The 25,976-nt window shown below is 36.1% G+C and overlaps 1 protein-coding gene across 2 annotated transcripts in view; it reads left to right on the plus strand.

Moving 5' to 3' along the window:
• Nucleotides 1-25,976, plus strand: part of COL14A1 (collagen type XIV alpha 1 chain) — a gene marked incomplete at its 3' end in the record, with an annotated part of 1,869,522 nt that overhangs the window by 750,279 nt on the left and 1,093,267 nt on the right. For both annotated transcript variants that reach the window (XM_044066920.1, XM_044066919.1), the window contains 1 exon segment: nt 8,341-8,473. In XM_044066920.1, coding sequence (XP_043922855.1) covers nt 8,341-8,473 — 133 coding nt within the window.

Genomic DNA, 25,976 nt, shown 5'->3' on the forward strand with positions numbered 1-25,976 from the left:
CGCCCTAACCCTAACTCACTTAAACCGCCCCTAACCCTAAAATAAAACCAATCGCACACTTACCTGACCCCAACGCATGACCTAACACCACAGGGCTAACAATAGCAAAGCCACAATGACATCAGTATGTCTATTTTGTGTTTTCAGGATTTTGAGTTTCAGGATTTTGGTCTTTCAGGATTTTGGGCTTTCAGGATTTTGAGTTTTCAGGATTCTGAATTTTCAGGCTTTTGGTTTCAGGATTTTGATTTTCAGGCTTATGATGTTTCAGGCTTCTGAATGGGAACCATATATATATATATATAGATATATATATATATATATATATATATATGTGTGTGTGTGTGTGTATATATATATATATATATATATATATATATATATATATATGTGTGTGTATATATATATTTAATATATGTATATATATATATATATATATATATATATATATATATATATATATATATATCTATATACACACACACACACATATATATATATATATATATATATATATATACACACACACACACACACACACACACATATATATATATATATATATATATATATATATGATGCAGTCTCTTGTTTTCTTCTTTCCTCAGACATGAATTCTTCTAATGAAACAAATGGATCAAAACTCACTGCATAGAAGTTCTCAGTGTCCAAATGTATTAATGCTCTTATGTCTTTTATACTAAATCCTTAATACAAAATTATATTGTCCAAAATATTATAATATTATGTCTGTTTAAACAAAGTCAGTCTTTCTTTTAACTCTTACCACAGGCTTCTTAGTTCTGAGTTGCTCATTGATGGGCTGCTGCTATATACTTTTCACTTTTACCACAGCTGCTTGACTTCCCATTCATACAGCATCAACACAAGATTTTTTCATACCTTGTTGATGGTGTGTGCCTTTTAAACTAATTATTCCACTTGGCAAATATATATGAGTATTTTCTGCTCCGTTATCTCAAAAAAAAAAAACCTCCATTACTTTTCCTGTTGAAACTGTCATTACTTCTGCTTCCAAAATGTGATCGACAACTTACTTCTACTCCATTTTCTGGTTCAGTAGAGCCTATGTTGCTAATCCTTTGAACTCTTTTACAATAATTTCCTCATTTCTAGTGGTTTCAATTAACTCTTTATCTGCTTCTTCCAAACCACACACACTATGCCATCTCTCATCCTCCATCTTGGATTTCTCACAGTCACCTAGTTCTTGTGATGCATAACAGCAAGCTAAAATGGAAATGGTAGGGAATTTTTATTTATGACTTATTTACAATATTTATATTCACATCTTTACATATTTACACAAAGTGCCAATATTTCATATTACATTCCTTGATTGCTTTACATTCATATAGATCCCCACTCTTTTTTACATTACCACCACTTAATTTTCCTTATAATATTTAATATCCATTTTCCATTAAACATAACTTAACCTTTCATTCCAGATTGTCCAAATTATACCCATTTTTTTACACATATTATTAACATATTCTTTACTATGCTTGCTATAAAAACATACTCAATTATGTCCATGCCTATTTCTTTATAATCTTTCAATTGTTTAACTATTTTACTTCCTATTATCTTTTCCCACAATTGTCTTAACTCTTTTACATCTTAAAAAATATAGTCTGATGTTTCTAATTTTCCACAATACAGACAAACTCTCTAATTAATCTTTTTTCTAATGCATATTTCCTTTAACAGGTAATTTGTTAATTTGTAACCTCCATAAAAATCTTGATATACAACATTGTTATACACTGTCTATTTCTTTGCTTCATTTTTTTCTTTTGTTAAATCTTCCCAAGGATTCACATAATAATTTTTGCCATAACATTTTTGTACCAGCTTTTCCTGTTTTCTTCAGTTTTATCTACAACTAATTTCCACACTTTCACTTTTCCTTGATATATCCATATCTCTTCATTTTTCCATTCTTTCTCTCTTTTATTCATTTAATTAAATTCCATTATTTCTTATATTTTTCTTTAAATATATTAATCACTAACTTATTCTCTTTTCCACTTATCTATCTCAAAACTTTATATAAATTTAAAAATGTTCCATACATTATCATATTCAATAAACACAAACCTCCTTTGTTTTTTTCATGTACAAAACCCCTCTTTTAACTGGAGTCAATCTGGATGCCCAAATAAATTGAAAAATAATATCCATAAATTGTTTTTCCATATCACTAGGAATCATATGTACACTAACTAAATATGATATTTCCCCATCCTTATTGAATTTATCAGGTATAATTTTTATATATAATAACAACTTATACTTACTTCACATAACATTAAGTCCTTGTAAATTTCTCAATATTTTTTGCATGTTTCTTTTATATCATATTCCCCAAATTCATTTCTTAAAGCTGATATTGTTTCCATAAAATGTTATACCTTCCAAATCTTTCTCACCCCCTAAAGCCTTATATTTTTCTTTATTAATATTCAGACCAACTTCTTGTAATCCACTATGTACATTTCTAATCACATTTCCCATTTATTTTCCATTTTTGCTATTAGTATTATATCATCAACATAAGACATAGTAACAGAATGCTTTGCACCCTTTTCTTATATATATTTACTCTTATCCAACTCTTCATTTAATCCTTTTATCACACGATTCATAACCATTATATAGAAAAAAACTGCTCATTGGACATCATGCTTTATACCGCTTTTCATCTCTATTTTTTTCCTAAACTGACCATTTACTGAAACCTCAATTTTAATATTTTCAATATTTTTAATATTTTATATACTGATTCACATACTTTTTTGTCTTTACACTAAAATTATATTCTTTGATTAATTGCCATAAAATACCATGCTGCATTGAATCAAATGCTTTGTTTATATCTGCCACTATTAAATTTGCTTCTGTCTTATCTTTCTTAAAATCATCTACTATTTCCCCTAATTATCATTAAAATCTCTTGAATTTCCTCTAACCTCATAAACATATTCTTCTATTATAAAATGTAATTTGTCTTCTAATCTTTTCTGTATTACTTTTATGAATAACTTATAATCACAATTATTCAGTGTTACAGGTCTCCAGTTTTTAATCTCATTTTTTCTGCCTTTTCCATATAACTCGCTTTACACCCTCACACATTTCTTCATAAGTTATCCCATCATTTAACCAGTCATTAAATACTTTTATTAATATCTCTTTTTGACATATCATTAATTTTGCATACATTTGATGGCATGTACCATCCAATCCAGCTGCAGTGTCCACATTTACACCTTTATTAACTTGTCTATCTCAACCATTGTAATTTGCTGCAACACTTATTTATGTATTCCTTCTGTAAATTGTTTTATCTTCTATATACCTTTTCTTTTCACTCCTCTTTCTTTTACCATGCCTTTCACATATTTAACAACAGTATCTGTTATTTTAAGTTGTCCTTTTTCAATTTTCATATTACTATTCTTCATTCCCCTCATAACACCATTATCCTCTTTAACTTTAGTACTTAAATATGGTGATGTTTCTTCCTTCTTTCCCTGCAAAAATATCTTTGCCTATATAATAACTCTTTAATTTTATCTTGAATTGTTTGATACATTTCTTCTTCATTCCTAAAATAATCATTTTCATTCCTAGCTAAACTAGTCAAAGTATTGTTTTGAGCTTGCCATCCTTTTTGTGTTTTCTTCTCTCATTTTCCTATATCAAATATATCTTCTTATATTTTTCATAAAATATTATCCACCATTCTGACTATTTCTTTTAGAAATCTTTCATTGTTGAATGATTGTTCCATAACTTTATTATATCCTCTTGGTTATCTTTATTCCATTCTTTTTTATTTATTTACCTTTTCCTATTTTAAAATGTTCTTTATTTTCCTTTATCTCAATCTATATAGCTAAATGATCTGCAAAACACATCTCTACTATTTTTTCAATTATATCTTTTATAGTTCTTGATAAAAGAAAATAATCTATTTCTGCTTGAAACCTCCCTCTTCTATATGTGTTTTTATTTAAGTTCCATTATCTTAGATTTCCGCATTTTAATATTTTTTCCATTGCTTTTTATCTATTTTACATATTTGCTTCTTATATCTTAAATTGCAATTACAGTCTCATGTTACTGTGATATCCATATTCACTATAACATAATTTAATACATCTAAAAATAATTTCTCCCTTCCTTTATATTTTTATTTATTTTATTCATTTATTTTATTTATTTTATTTTACATTTGTTGACCGGGATAGTCCAACTGGATATATGTTCATTTTCAGCGGAGGCCCGGGGAGAAAAGCTCCATACATACATACACACACAGATAAATTACATGTTACAATCAGTGCACTATTACAGCACCACACATACAGAGAGGTATTGTACATACAGAGGTATTTTACATAATACAAGTGCATCACTATTACAATTACATTTCAATAGCACTCTCATGTCAGGATAAAAGTCAATACAGTCTATCATATTTAATACAAAGTAGTAACCTTTCAATAAGAAAGAAAACTAGATGACGACAGGCATCATATTTAGCACGTGCTTGTGTTGTGGGAGTTAGTCTGGGCAAGAACAAGGACAAAGCCTGCGGCTTTTAAGGAGCAGTTTAAGACTATTTTTGAAGTGGGATAGAGTGGGCTCTGAGGTACCTCAGCAGGGAGTGAGTTCCATGTTTTGCCAAAATAGTTGGCAAATAGAGAGTCACCAGCTGAGGTGTCAGATTTGAGTGTTTGAACTAGTAGCTTGTTGGATGAGCAAAGTGTCTTAAGGTGACTATAAGGGGTTATGATGCTTTTAAGTATAGGCGTGTTTTCAGGTTGGTAGAGGATTTTATAGGCTACTATTAATTGGTTGTAGTGAAGTTGGTTAGGCATTTCAAGCCACCCTAGAAGATTTAGGTTCAGACAGTGGTGCGTTCTGTAGGCTGCACCAGTGGCAAATCTAGCAATATTATATTTATATATATTTATATATATATATATATATATATATATATATATATATATATATATATATATTATATGTTATATAACACATAAACACATATTGCTATTAAACTATACACTTTTCCTTCCCATCTAAAATCCGATTCCATCAATCTTCCTAATCTGACCAATGTATATTTTAAAATTTTATTTATTTTGCAATACAATATAGCAATACCTGAACATTTTGTCATGTCCTAAATTCCATATTACCACCTGGTCATAATACTTCTGTTTGTTCTCTTTCTTCTTTATTCAAAAGCCTAATATCCTCTAATACTATCAAATCCATGTCACAGTTCTTACACCATACTATTATTCCAATTCTCCTAGCTATATTCTTGATACTTTTGACATTAATAGATAGAATTCTAAGATTATTTTCTACTCTTAATTTTAATTTATGAAAAATTGTTTTAATTATTCATATCTTTTCTTTTTAACATTTTATTCCTAATTTCTAAAATGTTTGTTTTCTATCTTTAACTCTTTTTCCTATTATAATTTTTCTTAACTACTTTCCAGTTTAAATCCTCTTCATCACTAATTTCTGTTTTATTCTCTGTCTCCTTTACTTTTTTGTATATTACCCAAACTCTATTCTTGATTTATATTATTACCTTCTCCTTTTTCTTTTTGTTGACCTTCCGCTTGTATTATGTCTTTATCAATTATATTTTTTGTTCAGCTTCACCTTCTAAATTTCTCTCCTTCTCACAATTCATCCATACATGCCCTGTTTGCTTATGCTTACAACATGCTACTTTACAATTCTTTGCGTTATAACCTGTTTCCCCACATGAACAGCATCTTTTTTATCACAATTATTTAGAAAATGTCCCTCCCTCACACTGAAAAAACATGTTTGGTTGCCCCCAATATTTAACAAAAGTTCTCTGTCCATCAACATTAGTCATAGTTGGAATATGTATCATTTTAACTTTCTCCACTTTCACAATCACATTACAGTCCCAAGTTCCTTTCCAAAGTCTTCTCTTGTCAAACACTTTTGAAATGCCTTTGACTTCATTGCAATAATTTTTTTAATAAATACTTTTTTACAGTATATCTTTCAATGTCTGTTCAAAACTGTATATTAATGTTTTCTGTGTTTCTCTAAAGAAAGAATTTATAACATAATTATTCCAAGGAAAAATGTCTTTTTTACTCCATATTTCTTTTTAAAAAGTCTCTAAGATATCAGCAGTCTCAAAACGAAATATCACAGCATGTCTTATTTTTTTTTTACTAGAAAGAAAATTCTTACTTCCTGTGCCTTTATGCCTAAAGGCAGAGTCACCTTGTCTCAAATCTCATACCTGTCCAATTCTACCTCCTTTTTACTTTGTGTTCTCACAATAAATTTCTTCTCTTAAATGCCTTCTCTTTTCTTCTTCTCCTTTTCTGTATCTTTTCTTGTGCCAATTACTTCTGCAAATGATTTCTTCTGCTTTTCTTCCTTGCTACTGAATTTTTCTATTATTTCACCATGAAGTCTCTTTCCCTATCTCCGGTTCACTCTACTCTAACAAATTCTCCATTATATCATCCCTCGACCTCCCAACTGGAGAGTTGTAATTATAACTCCATCACTTCTCGACCCTGTGAACAGCCCTCTGGAAGATTTCCTCTGTATCTTCCACTCAATCCTCTTTTCTGACTTCTGGAACTATTTTTGTTTCCTACAGGGCTGAAAGCATTGCTACGGAGTTAGCATTCGCCTCATCTCCATCTTCTACAGTTGCCATCTTTACTTCTTCCAGTTGTACCTCTCAGCCTCTTAGAGCAAGAAATCTGGACATAGGCATAAATTATGGGGGACAAAGGCCCAAAAATATGGAAATTTTTTTAAATATTGCTCTTACAGACTTAGAAAGTTGATAGAATAACAAGTTTTACATTAGCATGAATTTTCTGAAGAGTAGGATGTCTGAAATGTAAATATCTATCAATATTTTCTGAATTTAGTCTTCAACATTTTGCCAATAATTTGCCAGAAAAACAAAATTTTATGAAGACCAGACTAAAAATATGTGGCAAAAATCTGGACATTTTGTGAAATCTGGACAGTTGAGAGGTATGCTCCCAGCCGCCTCCATGCTAGGAAAGGACAGTCACACTTATTAGCTGTACACACTATGAGTGCCATAACAAGTAGGAGAACTTCCTTGTGCCATAACCAAATTTCCTATAATAGTATAAATACCACCTTGAGTTTCCCTCTGAAAAGAGAATACTAGTTTAGTGGGACTAACTTGGTCAACAAAGGATAAATAAAATAATGACTTTATCCTTTACTGCTTCAGAGCCAAGAAAGGTTTAAACAAGCAATCTAACCACCAGTGGTTTGGGGAGAAGGAGCCAAATCACCAAATGACAGCTGTCCTAGAGCTGAAGAACTGATTGAACTCTTGTTGTGGGATTGCTCTTTGGCAGGACCCACTATAGATTACGCACAGAGTCATATCATATGCTAACAGCATGATCTAAAAAATGCAGATAAGTATTTTGGGGTGGACTTGTTCAAACAGACTCCTGTTTTCTGCTTGATATCCTTCCATGTCACCCATCAGAAAACATAGTCGAACCATAATTCCGGGCATCCTTTGATGATCCCTATATGACTGAAAAGGAAGTCAGAAAACACAACCATTAGGCAATTAAACCAGGTTAGGGGATACTCGAGAATGGGGAAGGGAAAGTAAGAGGTGTTTTAGGTGTGTGTGTGTGTGTGTGTGTGTGTGTGTGTGTGTGTGTGTGTGTGTGTGTGTGTGTGTGTATGCGCGCACGCACATGTGCATATGTGTTAGTGTATGCTATGCGTGTGCATGCAGAATGCTTACATTATTACTTTCCCACCCAGATTTACAAATTCAAGGTGCAGGGTTTGAGTCTCACAAGGGATAATTGGCTAGGCTTAAAATGTCTCGCAAGGGCAGTTAGCTTAGTATGAACCTATGAACACCAAGATATTTGCATACATGTAAATATGGCTTTGTTCCAAACATTTTTTTTATTTCTATTATTCTTTCCTCATTTGTAAAACGTGTAATATAATATGTTAACGAAAATCTAGTCTGGCTTCTGGATTACAGCAATTAAAACATTGTGTAAAAATGTGAAGCACATATAAATGCTAGCTTCCAATCTGTTCCTTAGCAAGTTTTTGGTGACATTGTGTCCTTTTTCCTCCATGGCTCAATTTATGCAATGTACTGTTGTTTAACTGTACATTATAATATTTCTTTCAGCATTCTTTACTGGACTGTACATTTCCCGTATTGATTAAAAATGTAATCATGCTTTTATTTTCAAGGTTGTTTTAAATGGGAATGACAACAGCTACATCATTGATGGTTTAACACATAGTAATGAATATGAAGTTACTCTGACAGCAATTTTTAATGATGAAACCGAAAGTGATGCAGCTAAAGTTCTTGCAACTACACGTAAGTGCCTATTTCCTCCCATTCTTAGTCTTTTTTGTTCCTTTGGTTCGTTGTGTCTTACCTTTTGAAGTCTGTCCTGCATCTATATTTTCCTATTTAAAGCCTGTCTAATGTTTTATGATTACATACTTGGTGACTTTGTGTAGTTGATATGGGTGCATCAGCAGTTACAGCCAAACACTGAGCATATTATTTGCTGCAAGGATCAAGGGATGAAGCCCTAATTGTGCCCTGGATGATGCTAGTTTACTTAGGAGCCCTGTTGCTGGAGGAACTGACAACAGGCAAAGGCAGTGACCACTTTCAGGGAAGGATATTTGCTATGGATATGTGCCATGGTATGACCTCCTGTGATTTTTGCATGGCTGTGACTTTACAAAGCTGCAGCAATATAAGATGGGCAGGCAAATTTAGGGCACATCAACAGAGAGGTGTGGCTATTTCCCTCACATTGCCATTCAATACCTGCTCTCAAATGTAGTTTAGCACATCTGAGAAAAAGGAAGGTTTTAAATGAAAATCCATGGAGAAAATGCAATGTGATGGACCCCTGACAGCACAGCCTCAGTCAGTGGCGCATGACAACTTTCACTTGTTAGGAACTTCAATCCTCTCCCCAGAAGTGGAGACCCTCCTCATAGAAGTCACAGTGGGACATTTTAAGCCTAGCCCATTTCTCATTTTGTGCTCAAATGAATCGATTCCATGTGGTTATTACCCATCCCATAGGATCATAGGAGATTACTAGGCTATCGACCCAGAAGACATTTCAAGCCTAGCCATTTTATCCCAATGTAATACCATAGAAATGATAGTTAATATCCAAGACTGCATATAGTAATAGCTGGCCATGTTCAATAAAGCTGTGGATGCTGTCCCCATTAAGAATTTACGGTGCCCCAGCCACTCATCCAGGTTCCTGTTGAACAGTGTCATAGAGGTGCTGTGTTTCACATGAATAGGTAGCCTCTTTGAAAACTGCATCAGTCAGTGGGAGATAAATCTGTCCCTCCAGCATGTCCTATTTAAATCACAGGCCATATTTCGATCCTTGGAATGGGTGGCCCTACTTCCGTATGATTTACAGATATGCAGCAAGTTAATTAGGTTTGGGTCTGAGATTGCTCTGTACACCAGGCATAAGTCTCCCATAAGAAATCTATAAGATACAGAGTATAGTGACAGGGACTTTAGTCAGTCTGTGTTAGGTATGTGTTGGAGTCCCTTGATCTTCTTTGTTAGAAACCTCTGAGGTCTCTCCAGTTGCTGCAGGTGCTTTGTACGGTACATGTTGAACTGGACATTACACTCAATTATGGGCCGGATTAGTGATGAGTATAGAGAGGTTATTACCTCTTTTGCTCTTGAGGTGATGGCTTTAATAATCAAGTGTGCTACATAGAAAGCCTTCCTTGCTACAGCAGACACATGGTGGTTGAAGTTAAGGTCACAGTCAACTTGTGATCCCAGGTCCCTTACCACTTTGTGGGTACTTAGGGCATTGTTGTTGATTTGACAGTGTGAAGGGACATTGTTTGTGCTGAAGGGAATGATGATGCATTTCATTGCATTCAGTTTGAGACCATGACTAAGACACCAGTTGTTGGTCTGTGTTAGACCCTATTGGAATATACTGACATAATTTGGGGATTTAGTAATTGCACCCAGTTTGCAGTCATCTGCAAACTTGGTCAGCCACAATCCCTTAGTTTTAACCTGAAATACCAAACAGTAGGGGGCCCAGCACTGACCCCTGTGGCACCCTGCTGTTAACAGCTCTGCTGGTTGATATGGAGTTACCCACTTTGATAGTGTGTTTCTGATTTGTGAGCCAGCTGGCAACCCATCTTACAATGAAGGGGTTTACATTCAGTTTACTAAGTTTATCGGTAATGCCTGAGTGTGGGATTGTGATGAAAGCCTTTGCTAAGTCGAGCTATGCTGTGTGTACAGATTTGCCTTTCTCAATGGCCCTGGTCATATTTGCAAAAAAATCCACCAGATTTAACGGGCAGGATCTGTCCTTGATGAAGCTGAATTGGGTAGGATCCGGGGTTTTGAAGTCACCTATGTCTTTATTTATGACGTCCGTAATGACACGTTCCATGGCCTTACAGATGAGGCTGGTCAGGCTTATGGGTCTGTAATTCCTCAGGTCTATTGGTTGGCTACCTTTGCAGAGGGCAATAACTGTTGCTATTCTGCATTTTGCAGGAACAAAGTCTGGGGTTAGACTATGTTTGAAAAAGGTACTTAGTGTTGGTGCTAGTTCATGTTTTAGCCTGTTTATAAGACAACCTAGGATGCCGTCTGGTCCCATAGAGACTGTGCTTTTTGCCTTGGACAGGGCTTTGATGACCTGTTCTTCAGATATGTAGGGTGGTAGGGAGTTTGGGGGAAGGTTTGGAGGGGGTAAGTGAGTGAAATTTTCACCAAGCCTATCTGCTAGCAGGTTTGCTATCTCTGTAGGGTCAGTGTGTGTGATACCGTTGGTCTCTAGTTGTACACATGATTGGGTCCTACCTTTTAGGCTACATAAATAGTTGCAAAAGGCCTTATGGTTATCCTTGGCTGTGCTTGCCAATTTTTTCTAAAAGAAGCCCTTAGAGGATTTGACAAGTTGTCTTATTTGCCTGTTCAGACTGAGGAGGGTGCTTTTCCATTGTTGGGGTCACACCTTTGCTTTCTTGGAAACAACTTTTTGCATTTATTGTAAAGTTTATTGATGCTGGATGTCCACCATGGTGGCTTGCTTTACTTGGGGCTCTGATTTTACAGTACTGTACAAAGCACCTGCAGCAATTGGAGAGCCAAGTCTGTACACTTATGCAAGTGATTGTACAGGGCTTTAGTGTAAGCTTTGGTGTAGTTGCCACTTCCAGCTGGGAGTGGGGCTTGGAATGCATTTATACCTTCACCTAGGAGGGTGTAGTTTGCCTTTGTGAAGTTCTTTAGTCTGATTTCACCCTTTGTGAGTTCTGGTGTTAGTGCCAGCTCAAAGGTAACTGATCTGTGATAAGATTTAACTAATGAAAGTCCTACAGTTAAGGCAGTGCATCTGTTTGACATGTTGGTGAGGACCAGATCTAGTATGTTTGTTCCTCTCGTCAGGGTATGAACAATTTGTTTCAGGGCATTTGAGTTAACAAAGTCAAGGAACTTTTGCACTAGCAAGTTAGGGCTAGCGTAGGTTTCCCAGATGATGGTGGGATAATTGAAATTCCCCATAAGCAGAGTATTTGGTAATATTTAGATTGTCTCCAGTTTGGTCAAGCAGGCTTCATGAGCGCCATAACCCATGGAGGGGGTTCTATAACTGATATGACTTGAATTGGGAGTCTTACTCACTGTAACCTGAACTTGGAGTAACTCTGGAGTTGTCCAGTCTAACTAGATGAGAGGTGAATTTATCTCTAATACAGATGGAAACATTGCCTCCTTTGGTTCTCACACATTTGTTTTGTGGTCTGAATGTGTGGAAGGCACTGTAGCCTTGCAAGGCTGGGGTACTGTCTGAGGCCTTGAACCAGGTTTCTGTGACAGACATCTACATCTTCCAGTGGTAGAAGAGTTTCTAGGGTATGCAGTTTTTGGTTTAGGCTCATAGCATTTAGCAGCATGACCCTTATTTTGTTATGACTGGCAAATATCACGTCGGTAAGTTTGTTTTTGAGACCTTACCTAAAAAAGACACTATGGGGCAGGCAAGCCTAGAGGTGCCAGGTGCAAATTATCTCTGGCAAAGCAGCGAGATTTGTTGACCATGGCTTCTCAGGTTGACAGGAACTGGATCCCCTATGAATGACACCAAAAACTAAGCCAATTATTGAACTCAGTCATTTTTGTTTATACTGTGGCATCATTCTAGGTGAGGGCAGTATGTTGCTCAAGGCTAGGGAACATACCTGCCTGGGACACTTACTTAGACAGCTCAATCATGTATAGTCCGGTGAGGTACATCTCAAGTTGTTTACTCCAACATGAACTATGACAAAGTCATAATGGTACTTGTTACTGAGAGACTTGATTGCATGCATGATCTTATGAATCCTGGCACCAGACAGGCCGCTGACTGTGACTTTCTCTTTGTCCAGTCTGGTGAGTGGGACATCTATGTATCTCACTACTGAGTCTCCAATGATTAGAAAATGTGTTTTTTGAGTGTTACCCCTTACAGGCTTGGTAGATGAGACACTGGTGTTCCTATTTGTCACAGGTTTATGGGAATTGTGTTAGTTGTAGCAGTCTTGTGTTTTGGAGGTCTTTGATGTTTTGGTAATTTTTTTGAGAGAACTTCCACATATGTTGATTTTTGTATAAGATGCATACTATGTGTATAAGAAGTGGCACTATGTGCATGTGTAGTGGTGGGTGGGTTGACAACCTCTTCTGTGTTACTGTTTTGAGTGCAGAAGAGCATGGATTCAAGATTCTTGGTGTAGATCCATCTCTCACACTCTGTACTAGACTGAGTTATTAGTAGAGGGTTATCGGTGTACATGAGGTAATTGCTACACTGCCTCAAGATACCCAAGTCAACAAGGTTGGCAGGAGAAACAAGGGTGGTCCAAATGTCCATAATGCTAGTTGAAGACTCTTATCATTAAGGTGGGCTTTTCAGGATCAATCAAGGAGGAGCTCAGTGGATGGATATTTCTGTCTGGGTTTTCATTTTGTTGGCAGTTTAATAGGTTTCAGCTCACTAGTAGTATTTCTTTGACAAGGAAAGTACTAAGAATGAGGACTACACTAGTGTGCTACAGCTGTATCTAAAGAGAAACTGTTAACGTTATCTGTCCAGCTATGAAGCACAATTGTGCGGCAGTGTGTGGTGCTGTGCAATGCACAAACAAGCAGAAACCTGCTCAAATGTAGGGCTTAAATACCAGAATCTAAAACCTTGAAAAAAAACTTTAAAAAAGCTTCAACAGGACCAGTGAAGATGCTTACTCCTAGCCCTAGACACCATTCACCAGACAGGTTCCAATCAGCACAATCCTCTCACTAGATTGGAGAAAGGCCCCTTCCAATCCAAGATGGCCTGGAAAACGTGCTTGACTGATAATTATATATTACCCTTATTGAAAATAATTGGGATCATACCATAGATAATTTGAGGGGACCCATGCATGGGCTAGAGTACTTAGGAGCTACATCTGTCCATTAATAGTAAAGGGGGGAGTTCTGGGGTAAAATTTCTGTTTCCCATCCATACATCCATGTCATGCTTGAATATAGACAGGGATGAACTTTGTTTTATGTGAACTGGGAAACTTTTCCAGAACAGCAGTAGCATCTGTGAGATATACCTGTCCCACCAAACATTCTGTTGATGTTGCAGAAGAGATTTAGATCCCTAGACTGAGTATTTATAATGCCATTTGACTTGCTGATGTGCAGTAAATCCATTGGTATTGCATCTGAGGATGTCATGTAAGCCAGACAAAGGTCACCTCTTAACAGTCTGTAGGATACTGAGTATAGTGACAAGGTTTTTTTCCTTTAAATAAGGTATCTGTGGGAATTCCAGTTGTTGCATGTGTCTCAACAGACACATGCCAAAGGGGGCATTATATTCAATGATTGGCCTAATAAGGGCTGAGTAAAGGGGAACAATGACATATCTAGATCTAGACACAATCCTCTTTTTTTATAAACTGTGCAATATAGAAGGACTTCCTTACACCAATGGACACATGTTGATCAAAATTTGTCACTGTCCACATAAGTTCCCAAATCTCATACAACTGGTTAAACTCTTGTGGGCATATTGTCAATGTGGTAGTTTCTTGGGGTAGATGACTTCCCAAAGGATACAATAATGCATTTTTTGGCATTTAGTTTCAGTCCAGGATTTGGGCACCAGTTATTTATTAGAGACAAACCTTTCTGCAGGGTGGCTAAGTCATTGGTGATTCAATGACTGCTTCTAGCTTGCAGTCATCTGCAAACCAGCCAGAGCCCTTGGATGTTGGCTTTTACTTTAGAAAAGTGGATGCCAAACATAAGTGGTCCCAGCACAGAACCTTGGGATACTCCACTGGTGATTGGTCTCTTTGATTTCCTGCATCCTGTCTGTGAGCCAGTTGGCAATCCAACAGGTGACATAGCCTGATTACAGAATTGTGTCAAAAACTTGCAGTGTGTACTATTTTGCCTTCATCCATTGCTTTGGTAACATTTTCAAAAAATCCACCAGGTTGAGTAAGTAAGATCTCTGTTCCTCCCTTGATGAATCTAAAGTGAGAAAAGTCCAGAGTTTGGAGGGTCCCGTTGTCCTACTTGATTAGGTCCATTATAAGTCTCTCCATGTATTTGCATATGATTAATAAGTAATCTTGAGAAAAAAATGGGATACAGAGATTTAGCCATAATCATAACGTGCAGTGAGCAGAGTTGATGATGCTGTTGATTTACTGTATTTTACATGCAAGAAAATCATCATGATTTATACTTCAGAAGGGAAAGTGTTCCACACTGCTGGAGCTAGTGTGAAGGTGAGCATGGCTCTTCTAGTTGGAGTTCATTGTCAGCTCTTGATCCATTGACGTGGACTAATCAAAATCCCAACTCAACTGTTAATAATGTTAAGTGAGAGATCACTGAAGTATTGGAGTGATAAACCTGACACCAAGGTTTAGTGGCCTCAGAGTTAGTGTACATTGAGATGTAGGAGAAGGAGATAAAGGTGGAGTAGCCCTGCCTGTAAAAACTTTTTAACAGCTATTCTGTTCTTGTAGCAGAGTACTCTGTGGGTTTGTTTTGATGAGATGAGAATTGACAAACATTGTCTTGATGTTAAGCCCCAGTTCCTGTGCAGAAAAGTTTGTATCCGCAGTGCAAAGTTTGAAGTGGGGTCTTTTCTCATTCTCACTGTTCTAGTCAATATTTACAAGTTATACAATTTGGATTAATTGTTAGAACAGCACGGCATGGTACATCACATCTGTGGTACAGGGACAGCGTTATGCTACATCTTATATCTGTCATAATCTCCTATTCAAGGAACAGATTGTTTTAAGGTGAACCCTCTCCAGAGAAGTTGTCTGTGTGCCATATTTTATTTACTTATTATTTATTTGCAGTTTGTTAACCGGGGAAAGTCCATTGGGCCAAAATGAGCCCATTTTCAATGGAGGCCCTGGGAGAAAAGCTCCATGTACAATTATTACAAAATTAATATCAACAAAGTTAAGTACAATACAATTTTCAAAACTACTAAAAACACAGTAAAATAGAAGACAGAATAATAACATTTGAGCAAGGTGTAACAAAGCATTGAATTAAATCAAAACATAAGTATTTTGGAGTACATAAGTATATTAGTTATATGTGAAATCTGTGTTCACCTTTGACAGACATTATGTATTTTTTATTGCATTGGGGAGACAGACTACATACCTTTAAACACAATTGTTAGAAAAACACAGTAGACTTTATTTTTGTTAAGTATCACATCATTATGTAAAAGTAGTATATTTCACCACTGGCATGTAACATTTCATGGACTGTAAATCAAAATTGGGCAATGTCTACTTTTTGGGTAAAACTGCTACTTGAATGCTATGTAATACCACTGCAAAGTTTTCCAAAGTTCCATTCAGTATACAGACCTCAGCACCCCAACATTTCCAAATAAAAGTTTTCAAAATAGTGCAAAATCCAAAATCAGCAATTTATACAACAAGGTTTCATATAGGCTATAGTCAGATTGTTTATAAGCAATAGGTTTAGTAGCTATAAGATACATATTAAAACGTATATTTTTTACAAAATTCTGTGTGCACGCTCACACACACACACACACACACACACACACACACACACACACACACACACACACACACACACACACACACACACGCAAATGCACATACACAGAACTTATGATCATGTAATCTCATAAATGCTATAGGACATATTTAAGACTAAAGTCATAAACTTGAAAAGATAGCTAAAATTACTGTCCCTATCTGCAGCACCAAAATGAGTCAGTTCTCAGTTTTGTGTAGGAAAACTTATTGACACCCACAATGCTGTTTGAACTCTCTGCTGAGAGTATTACTGTCTAAGTACTGTCTATGCACACTTTGCCTTTGACAGCTAAAATTTACAGGCAGTGTACAAGGATGCATGACATGGCCTTGTGTTACTTATTTTCATTTATATATTAGTGCATAGGCCTATTCTTACACATAGTTTAGAGAAAGCTGTATTTATTTATTTATTTATTTTATTTTATTTTACATTTGTTAACCGGGCTAGTCTAGCTGGATATATTTCCATTTTCAGTAGAGGCCCGGGGAGAAAAGCTCCAAACAGATATAGAAAATATGAAATATTGTTACATGGTAAATAAAGGATTAATAAAAATAGAGAAACATACAAGTAATTATTACATACTAAAGATATTAACACTTGAGAAAAGCAACAGTAAAAATATTTACACTTAAGAAAGCAAAAACAAATGTAACACAGTAAGAATCATGTGCAAATATTCACATCAGGTGGAAAGATTTCGGCAGTAAGTTAATTAGAGTTTAACCACTGTCAGTCTTACTTACATGACTAAGCATTAAAATGTTTGGAAGTTTGGTTGGAATAGGAAGAAACAGAGGTGAAGAGGGTGGTTAGTCAGGGTTACTACAAGGGCATAACCAGTGCATTTGGAGGTGTTTTTTAAGTTTTTGTTTAAAGAGTGGCAAGGATGTGATTAGAGTTAGTTCATTGGGTAACAGGTTCCATTTTTTTCCTGCTGCATTAGTAAACAGAGAGTCACCAGCCATATTATTAGACTTTGTTATGCTAGCGAGGAGTTTGCTAGAAGAACGTAGGGAATTCAGATTTTTATAGGGGATTAAGAGCTTGGAGAGTATAGGGGTGTTATTGGGTTGGTACAATATCTTGTGGGCAATCGTGAGTTGGAGTATTATCAGATGGTTTTGGAATTCCAGCCAGTCTTGTTGCCTAAGATTAAAACAGTGGTGGGTTCTAAAAGGATTGCCAGTAGCAAATCTGGCAATGTTATTATAGGAAGTTGCTAGTTTGTTAAGGTTAGTTTTCTTTAGGTTGGTAAAAATAGGTGAAGTGTACAGAAGAGTTGAGATTAGATGGGAGTGAGCAATCTTGGTTCTGGCTGCTGGGGTTAGGAAAGGTTTCATTCTATATAAGGAGCCTATTTTTCTGTTGACTGTTTTAATGGTGTTATTTATATGGTAATCAAATGTAAGGTTATTGTCAATAGATATTCCTAACAGTTTAGTGGTAGAGTCAGGGAATATAATAGTGCCATTATTTGAAGAGGTTGAGAAATCTATGGGGGAGGACTTGGTAGTGGGGGTAAAGAGAAGGAGTTTTGTTTTTTTGGCATTAAGAAGGAGGCAGCGTTTTGTAAACCATGTTTCTACAGTGTTGAAAACATTTTGAGTAAGAGAATATAGTTCAGATGGAGAGGTTGCTGAGCATATTAGTGTGGAATCATCTGCATATTGAATGCAGGTGGCTTGAGGAATTGCTACATGGAGATCATTGATAAATAATGAGAAAAGAAGTGGTCCAAGAATGGAGCCCTGAGGGACTCCTATGGTGACTGGCAAAAAGGATGAAATTTGATTTTCCCAGAGAACTGCTTGTTGCCTGCTGCTGAGGTAGGATCTGAACCATTTAACAGCCTGAAAGTCAAAGGAGAGAGATTCAAGAATATTGATTAAGAGGTTGTGGTTTACCATGTTGAAAGCTTTAGAGAGGTCAATAAAGAGTGCAGATGAGAAGATGTTTTTATTATGGTTTCTATTGATGGTATCTGTAAAGGATAGATGGGCAGTAGTGGTACTATGTGATGGTCTAAAGCCATGTTGACAATTTGCTATTATGTTATGTTGAGAGAGATGATGTAAAAGTTGTTGGTGAATGCATTTTTCCATAATTTTTGCTAAGAGTGTTAAGAGTGCAATTTGCCGATAGTTAGAGTAGTCATTTGAGTTCCCACCTTTATGTAAGGGGATTATGTGGGAGATTTTCCAAATATCTGGAATGGTTCCTTCTTGGATTGTCCTATTTATAAGGATGGATATAGGATAGGCAATTACTTTGGCTGCTTTTTGGAGATATTGGGAAGGTAGCTGGTCAGCAGAAGGAGTGCATGGCTTGAGTTTTTGAATACATTTATAAATGAGAGTAGTAGAGATGGGTTGTAGTTTTAATTTAGGTAGAGAATCTGGTGAGGTGGTGGGAAGGCTTGAGTTATCTGGGATAAATTGACTAGCTAGAGATTGTATGGTCTCAGTGAAGAAAGAGTTAAAGGTATTTGCAGTTTGATGGGGGGTATTTGGATCTGCATCAAGTGTGGTGGGTGTTCAGGAATTACCTGGGGAAAGGAGTTTATTAATGCTAGACCAGAACTTCTGAGGATTATTTTGGTGAGTTTGTTGGAGTTTACAGTAGTAGTTTTTTTTATCTTTAAGTATTGCCTTTTTTGTACTATTTCTGAGCTGCCTGAAATGTAGATGATCAGAGATATTTCTGTTAGCTCTCCACTTAGCCCATACTTTGTTCCTAAGCAAAATTTGATGTCTAGTTTCATTAGAAAGCCATGGGGCTGGGTTAGACTTCATTCTAATGGACCGTTTAGGAGCATGCTTATCCAGGATAGATAAGAATTTGGAGTTAAGATACCTTACAGCCTCTTCAAGTGGAAGGGTTTTTAAAGGGTTCCAGTTGCAGGCTTTAAGCACAGCTTGAAATAATTCTGAGTTAACGTGTTTGGTAGAGTGTGCTATCCTAGAGGTGGGGAGGTTGGGAAGATCCTTCTTTTCTCTTATGGTGTAGGTCAAAAAATGATCACTAACATCATCTGGCAGAGTTCCTACCTTGTAAGATTGTTTCTGTTTATTCATGAGTATCCAGTCTAACGTGCTCTCTTTCTTATTACGTTTGTTAGTTCTGGTTGTGGAGGTTATGGTTTGGTTAAAGCCATGGAGGTTAATATGAGAGGTAGGATTTTCAGCAGTAATACCTTTCCAGTCAATATTAAAGTCACCTAGTATTATTGTTTCTTGGGGGTAAGTGGAAGACACCCAGCTTAGAATAGCCTCTATTGTAGTGATATTATTTCCGGGTGGTATGTAGATGCAGATAATGTATAACGATTTATTTGCGTTGATTTGAAGTTTGGTAATAAGGAATTCTGCGTTATTATCCTGGGTTGGATTAGATGGTAGGGTAGAGATATGAAGTCCATCTTTAAATAGAAGTGCTACTCCACCACCTTTGCATTTTGTTCGGTCTTGTCTCACTATATTGTAGCCTTGGGGAATGATTTTATTGTCTTTAGTTTCTGGTTTCAACCAAGTTTCAGTGAGGCAGAGGATATCAAAGGAGTGAATATCTAGGAGGGCATGGAGGTGGGCTACTTTATTATTAGGGCTTTGGATATTAACATGTCCTATTAGGAGAGAGTTATTGAGATTAGGGTGGGTTGTTTGGATAGTGGGGTTGGTAGGGCCAGGGTTGGGGTGGATGTCACCGTCTTTTAAGGAGGGATTATTTCATTTTGTTACTGAATTATACCTAAGGTTAGTTTGAATTTTCACTTTATTTATTGAGGGGAAATTGTATTTAATGTGGGAGAGTCTATGGTATTTAGGTAGTAGGTAACTGGGAATGGAAGTTATGTTAATATGTCTATTAGAGGGTATATGTGTGTAAATTGCTGTTTGTTTTAGAGAGTGGTTATGATGAACATAGTGTAGTTTTTCAATGGAGGTAAGAAGGTAGGTTGAAGTGAGGACAGTTGAGAGTATAACTGCGAGTGTTAGCTTGGTTAGATTAGTCAGAGGCATCTTAAAAGGATTATAAAAAAAAGAGGAGTGATAAATTAGGGAGTGAAAAGTAGAGAAAAAGAAGATAAAGGGATAAAGGAAGTGAAGAGAGGAGGGCACTAATATGTATTGGATAAGAGTAGGAGGATATGGTAAAATTTTTTTCTAGTAACAGTCAAAAAATAACTCCTGCACGAGAGGCAAATGCACGGCTCAATAACAAATAGGAGAAGCCAAAAGAGAGTAGAGCCAGCATACTGTGTTCCAAAATATCTTTATTAATATAAATCCATAAAAAACAACAAAAAATCAGACCGGTTTCGGCCGGAAAATATCACAGCCTTCTTCAGTGTAAACCAAATACAGCTTTTGTTGTAAATTAAATACACCCATCACAAAGATCATTGGTCCATACTAGAATTGTTCATTTAAACCAGGTGGGAACAATCCACCTAGTTTGACAATCCACTTTTTTTTCTTTATTGTTTAGAATAGAGTGCCACCCAGTTTTATTGGATTTATTGCCCTTAATGATATCAATAACCATAAAGGAAAATCTGGCAGTGGTGTGTACAAAATGATGTTTATAAAGTGCATTGGTTGCCTTTTTGTTTTTGATGTTGCTAATGTGTTCAGAAATTCTAATTCTGAATGAGCGAGAGGTCTGACCAATATAAAAGGAACCACAAGTACATGTAGCCTGATATACTAACCAGTCAGTACTACAGTTGGCAAAAAAATTCAAATCATAAACAATAGCACTGTTACGGCTGGAAAATTGTTTGGATTTCGTGACTTTGTCACAGTTGGTGCAATGGCCGCATGGATAGCAGCCGACTAAAGGGTCCCCTGATAATGTAGATTGTACATATTGAAAGGATTGATTCAGTGTCCCATGCTTATAGTGATTGAAGCAAGAGCCAAGATTTTTACCTTTGCGAAACAAAAAATGACATCTATCTGGTATAATGTGTGCTAGCTCATAATCACATTGTAGGATATTCCAATGTTTGTGTACACTTTGAATTAAGTTTCCAGAATTCCTAGCATAGGTTGTTAAAAACCTAATGGGTTGTGTGGCCGAAATGTTATGGTCTTTATAACTTAAGAATTCTTGTCTATCTATTGAGTTGACCAGATTACTGGCCTGCAACACATAACCCATGCCATAACCCCTAGATTTAAATCTATTTGTAAGATCTTTCCTCTGCCTCTGGAATGAAGAATCATCAGAGCAAATGCGCTTTATTCTGATAAATTGCGACTTTATTTTATTTTATTTATTTTATTTTACATTTGTTGACCGGGCTAGTCCAGCTGGATATATGTCCATTTTCAGTGGAGGCCCGGGGAGAAAAGCTCCAACGATATTACAGATAATTCACAGAAACAGTCAATACAAGGTCAAAATTAATAACACATTGAGTCAGAACATGAGATATACATACAAACAGGCATAGTCATCACAGGAAATTACATAAAGTTTAGTAGATATTTGCTATACAAATTCTAAAAATATAAGTATATAGTATGTAAAAGGTGAAAAGAAAATGATTAAAATATTTTGAAAATTTTTTTTTTTTTTTTTTTTTTTTTACATATGTCTATAGGATGTTGTGTGAGGAGGAATTAAGGAGGAAAGGAAAAAGAAAGGTTAATCTGGGTTGTTACAGGAACAAAGCCAGTGTTTATTGAGATGTGTTTTCAGCTGTTTTTTAAAGAGTGGAAGACTAGACAAAGATGAGATATCAGATGGCAGATTTTTCCAACAGAGTTAGAAAAAAGGCTATCACCTGCAGAGTTATTGGGTATGGTAATATTAACCAGTAGTTTGTTTGACGAGCGTAGGTGTTTCAAGTTATTATAAGGCGTAATGAGGTTAGAGAGAATTGGTGTTTTAGAAGGCTGATATAGAATTTTGTGAGCAGTTAAGAGCTGTTGATAAATCAGCCTGTTAGGAAGTTCAAGCCAGCCTAGTTGTTTTAGGTTAAGACAGTGATGAGTTCTGAAGAGGGATCCTGTGGCAAATCGAGCAATATTATGGTAAGATGTAGCAAGTTTCTTGAGGTTATTTTTAAAGAGATTGGTATAAATAGTAGAAGCATATAGAAGGGTAGAGATAAGGTGAGAACTAGCTAAGATGGTCCAAGCTTCAGGTGTAAGGAATGGTTTGATTCTATAAAGGGAACCAATCTTTTTGTTTATTACTTTTATTGTGTTGTTAATATGAGAATCAAAACTGAGATTGTTGTCAATAGTTATTCCTAGTAGTTTTGTAGTAGCATCAGGAGAAATCAGAGTGTTTTCAGAGGAAGTAATAGAGAAATTAAGAGAGCTTGATTTGTGGGTAGGTGAGAACAATAGCAACTTTGTTTTCTTGGGGTTGAGGAGTAGGCAACGGTCAGAGAACCAGTGTTCAACAGTGGAAAAAGCTTCTTGGGTAAGTGACAGGAGTTCAGTCTGAGAGGAAGCAGTGCAGATTATAGTGGAATCATCTGCATATTGTATGCAAGTAGTGTTTGGAATAGCTGACTGGAGGTCATTAATAAATATAGAAAATAGGAGTGGGCCAAGGATAGACCCTTGAGGCACACCTAAAGCGACAGGAAGGAGGTTAGATAATGAGTTTTTCCAAAGTACTGCCTGCTGACAGTTTTCTAGGTAAGATGTAAACCAGGATAAGGAAGAAGGATGAATTGAAAGAGATTTCAGTATGTGCAGAAGGAGTTTATGATTAACCATGTCGAACGCTTTTGAAAGATCTATGGAGATAGAAGATGATAGATTAGTGTTGTTACGGTTATGATTGACAGCGTTAGTAAAGAAGAGTAATGCAGTAGTGGTACTGTGAGAAGGTCTAAATCCATGTTGACTGTTAGCAAGTAGGTTGTTATGGAGAAGGTGGTTAAGGAGTTGTTTATGGATACACTTTTCCATGATTTTGGCTATAGGTGATAGCAATGTTATGGGACGAAAATTAGAGAAGTCATTAGAATTGCCCCCTTTGTGTAGTGGGATGATGTGAGATATCTTCCAAATGGAAGGGAAAATTCCTTCCTTTATAGATCTATTTATCAAGATTGAGATGGGATAGGCAATGGCTTTAGCTCCTAACTGCAGAAATTCTGCAGGAAGTTTGTCTGCAGAGGGTGTGGTGGGTTTCAGTTTATGGAGTAGGGATAAGATAAATGAGGTAGATACAGGTTGAAGGTAAAGGGGAAGAGAAGTGTGTAAAGTATGTGTGGGTAATTTAGAGATGTCAGGAGGTAGGTGATTTGCTAGAGTTTGGATAGTATTGGTGAAGAAAGAGTTGAAGTCATTAGCTATTTGTTTAGGATTGTTTGGATTAGAGTCCTGGGGATTTGGTGTGAGTGACTGGCCTGGGGATAGAAGATTATTAATACTAGCCCAAAATTTTTTGGGTTCTTTTTTTGTAGTTTGTTGTAGCTGAAAGTAATAGTTCTTTTTGTCTGCAAGGATGGCTTTTTTTGTACTATTTCTAAGTTCTTTGAAGTTATGCTGGTCAGTTAGGTTCTTAGTGGAATGCCATTTATCCCAGGATTTATTTCTGAGAGTGATTTTTTGCTTAGTATTGTTGGTTAGCCAGGGTTCTGTTTTAGCTTTGGTTCTAATAGTGCGACTTGGGGCATGGTTATCTAGTATGGATAGGAATATAGAATTAAAGTATTCAACAGCATCATTAAGTGGAAGGTGTTTTGGTTGGGACCAATTACATTGTCTTAGTTCAGCAAGAAACTGATCAGAGTTGAATTGTTTTTTTGATCGTAGTGTTTTGTAGGTGGTAGGTAAGGCTAGGTTTGATTTGTGCCTAATGATATAAGATCATCTGGAAGGGTGCCTAATTGATAGGTTTATTGGGGAGTATTAGTAAGAATCCAGTCTAGGATGGTTTCCTTATTGTTGGTTTTATTAGTTCTTATAGGACTGCTAATGAGTTGTTTAAAGCCATATAGGTTTATGTGGGAGGTGGGGTTAGTACTGTTACAGGAAAACCAATTGATGTTAAAATCGCCTAAGACTAGCGTTTCTTGAGGGAGGTTGGTAGAGAGAAAATTGAGTATAAGTTTGAGAGTGTTGATATTGTTTCCAGGAACTTTGGGATGTTACGGGCTATGTGTGGTGGATGGAAACTAGACGCATGGAGGATGGTATTATATTGGGAGTATTTCCTGAATACTTTAGTACTCAGCGTATGGTCTGGTAATCTGTTGATTAACACATCCAAAAACGTAATGCTGTTCAAATCATAATAGACCATAAATTGTAACCCCCATGGATTGTTATTCAGGTAAGATATAAATTCATGTAACACATTTGTCTCACCCTTTCATACCATCCAACAATCATCTAGGAAACGTCTCCAAATGTCAATATATTCCAAAAAGGTGTTATTCTCATGATCATAAATGAGATGTTTTTCAACAAAGGCCATAAACAGATCAGCTTATATTGGGGCAAAAGAGGCACCCATCGCTGTACCCTTTGTTTGTAAATAACAAGTGTCCTGGTAAAAAAATACATTACTATTGAGAACATGTCTTGCTAATTCAACCAAAAAGAAGTTAAAATCAGATTGATATAAGTTAGCCACTTCTAGCCAATATGTAAGGGCCTCTAAACCAGATTCATGTGGAATGTTCGTATAAAAAGCACACACATCAAATGTGCACATCAACCAATCGGGTTCCAATTGGCTATCTGAAATGATCTGTAAGAAATTTGTAGTATCCTATAATCGAGAACGTACAAGATAGAGCAAAGGCTTCAAGTGTTTAGTGAAATATAAAGACAAAGGTTCTGTGATATACCCTTTCCCTGAGACAATTGGTCTACCCGGTGGATTGGTGGGATTTTTATGAATTTTCGGCAAAAAGTAGATATATTGGTTGGCCAGCTCTTGAATAGTAAGCTGATGCATTATATCATTAGTGATGATGGCTTCATCCCTAGCCTGAATTAGGAAATCATTAATTAGTTTTTTAAAACGATGAGTGGGATTGATATGCATCTCAAAATAATATCTTTGATCAGACAACTGTCTTTTTGCCCCTTTGTCATAATCACACCAGTTTAAGAGGACCACAATTTTTTTCTAGTACATAAATGTTAACAATGTTTACATAATTGCCAAAATAGTTTAGCAATACCCAGTCAGTACTTGTGATATGGCTTTCGCTGTTCTGGAGACAACATCAGATAGTAAAAGAGAGGAGTGTTAGTGTAACAGTTTATGCATTACTATCATCCTCAAGAGTGTGAAACTGTTGCAAGTCTGATACTTAAGAAATAGATTTACTGTGCTTTATGAAAATGCATGTGCTCTAAACATGCTTGTTTATACATGCAGCACAAAATCCATTCACTACGATTGTCACTTTTTCAGATGCACAAAGTGGCATAATAGGTATGTGTGACTGTGTGACAAACTTTATACAATCACAGAGGGTGTGGCCAGACATATGACATCATGGTGAGTGTAGCCAAGACAGTAATACAACAACTCTGGTGATGATAACATCATTTTTATTTATTTATTTATTGACATTTGTTAACTGGGAAAGTCCTCTGGGCTTGAGACCCATTTTCAGTGGAGGCCTTGGGAGAAAAGCTCCAAGTTACATGAAAATCATTACATCAATTTGTAAGGAAACAAAATTATAATT

Source organism: Protopterus annectens, chromosome 3.part1, assembly GCF_019279795.1.
Source record: "Protopterus annectens isolate FY-2018-M chromosome 3.part1, PAN1.0, whole genome shotgun sequence".
Lineage (NCBI taxonomy): Eukaryota > Metazoa > Chordata > Ceratodontiformes > Protopteridae > Protopterus > Protopterus annectens.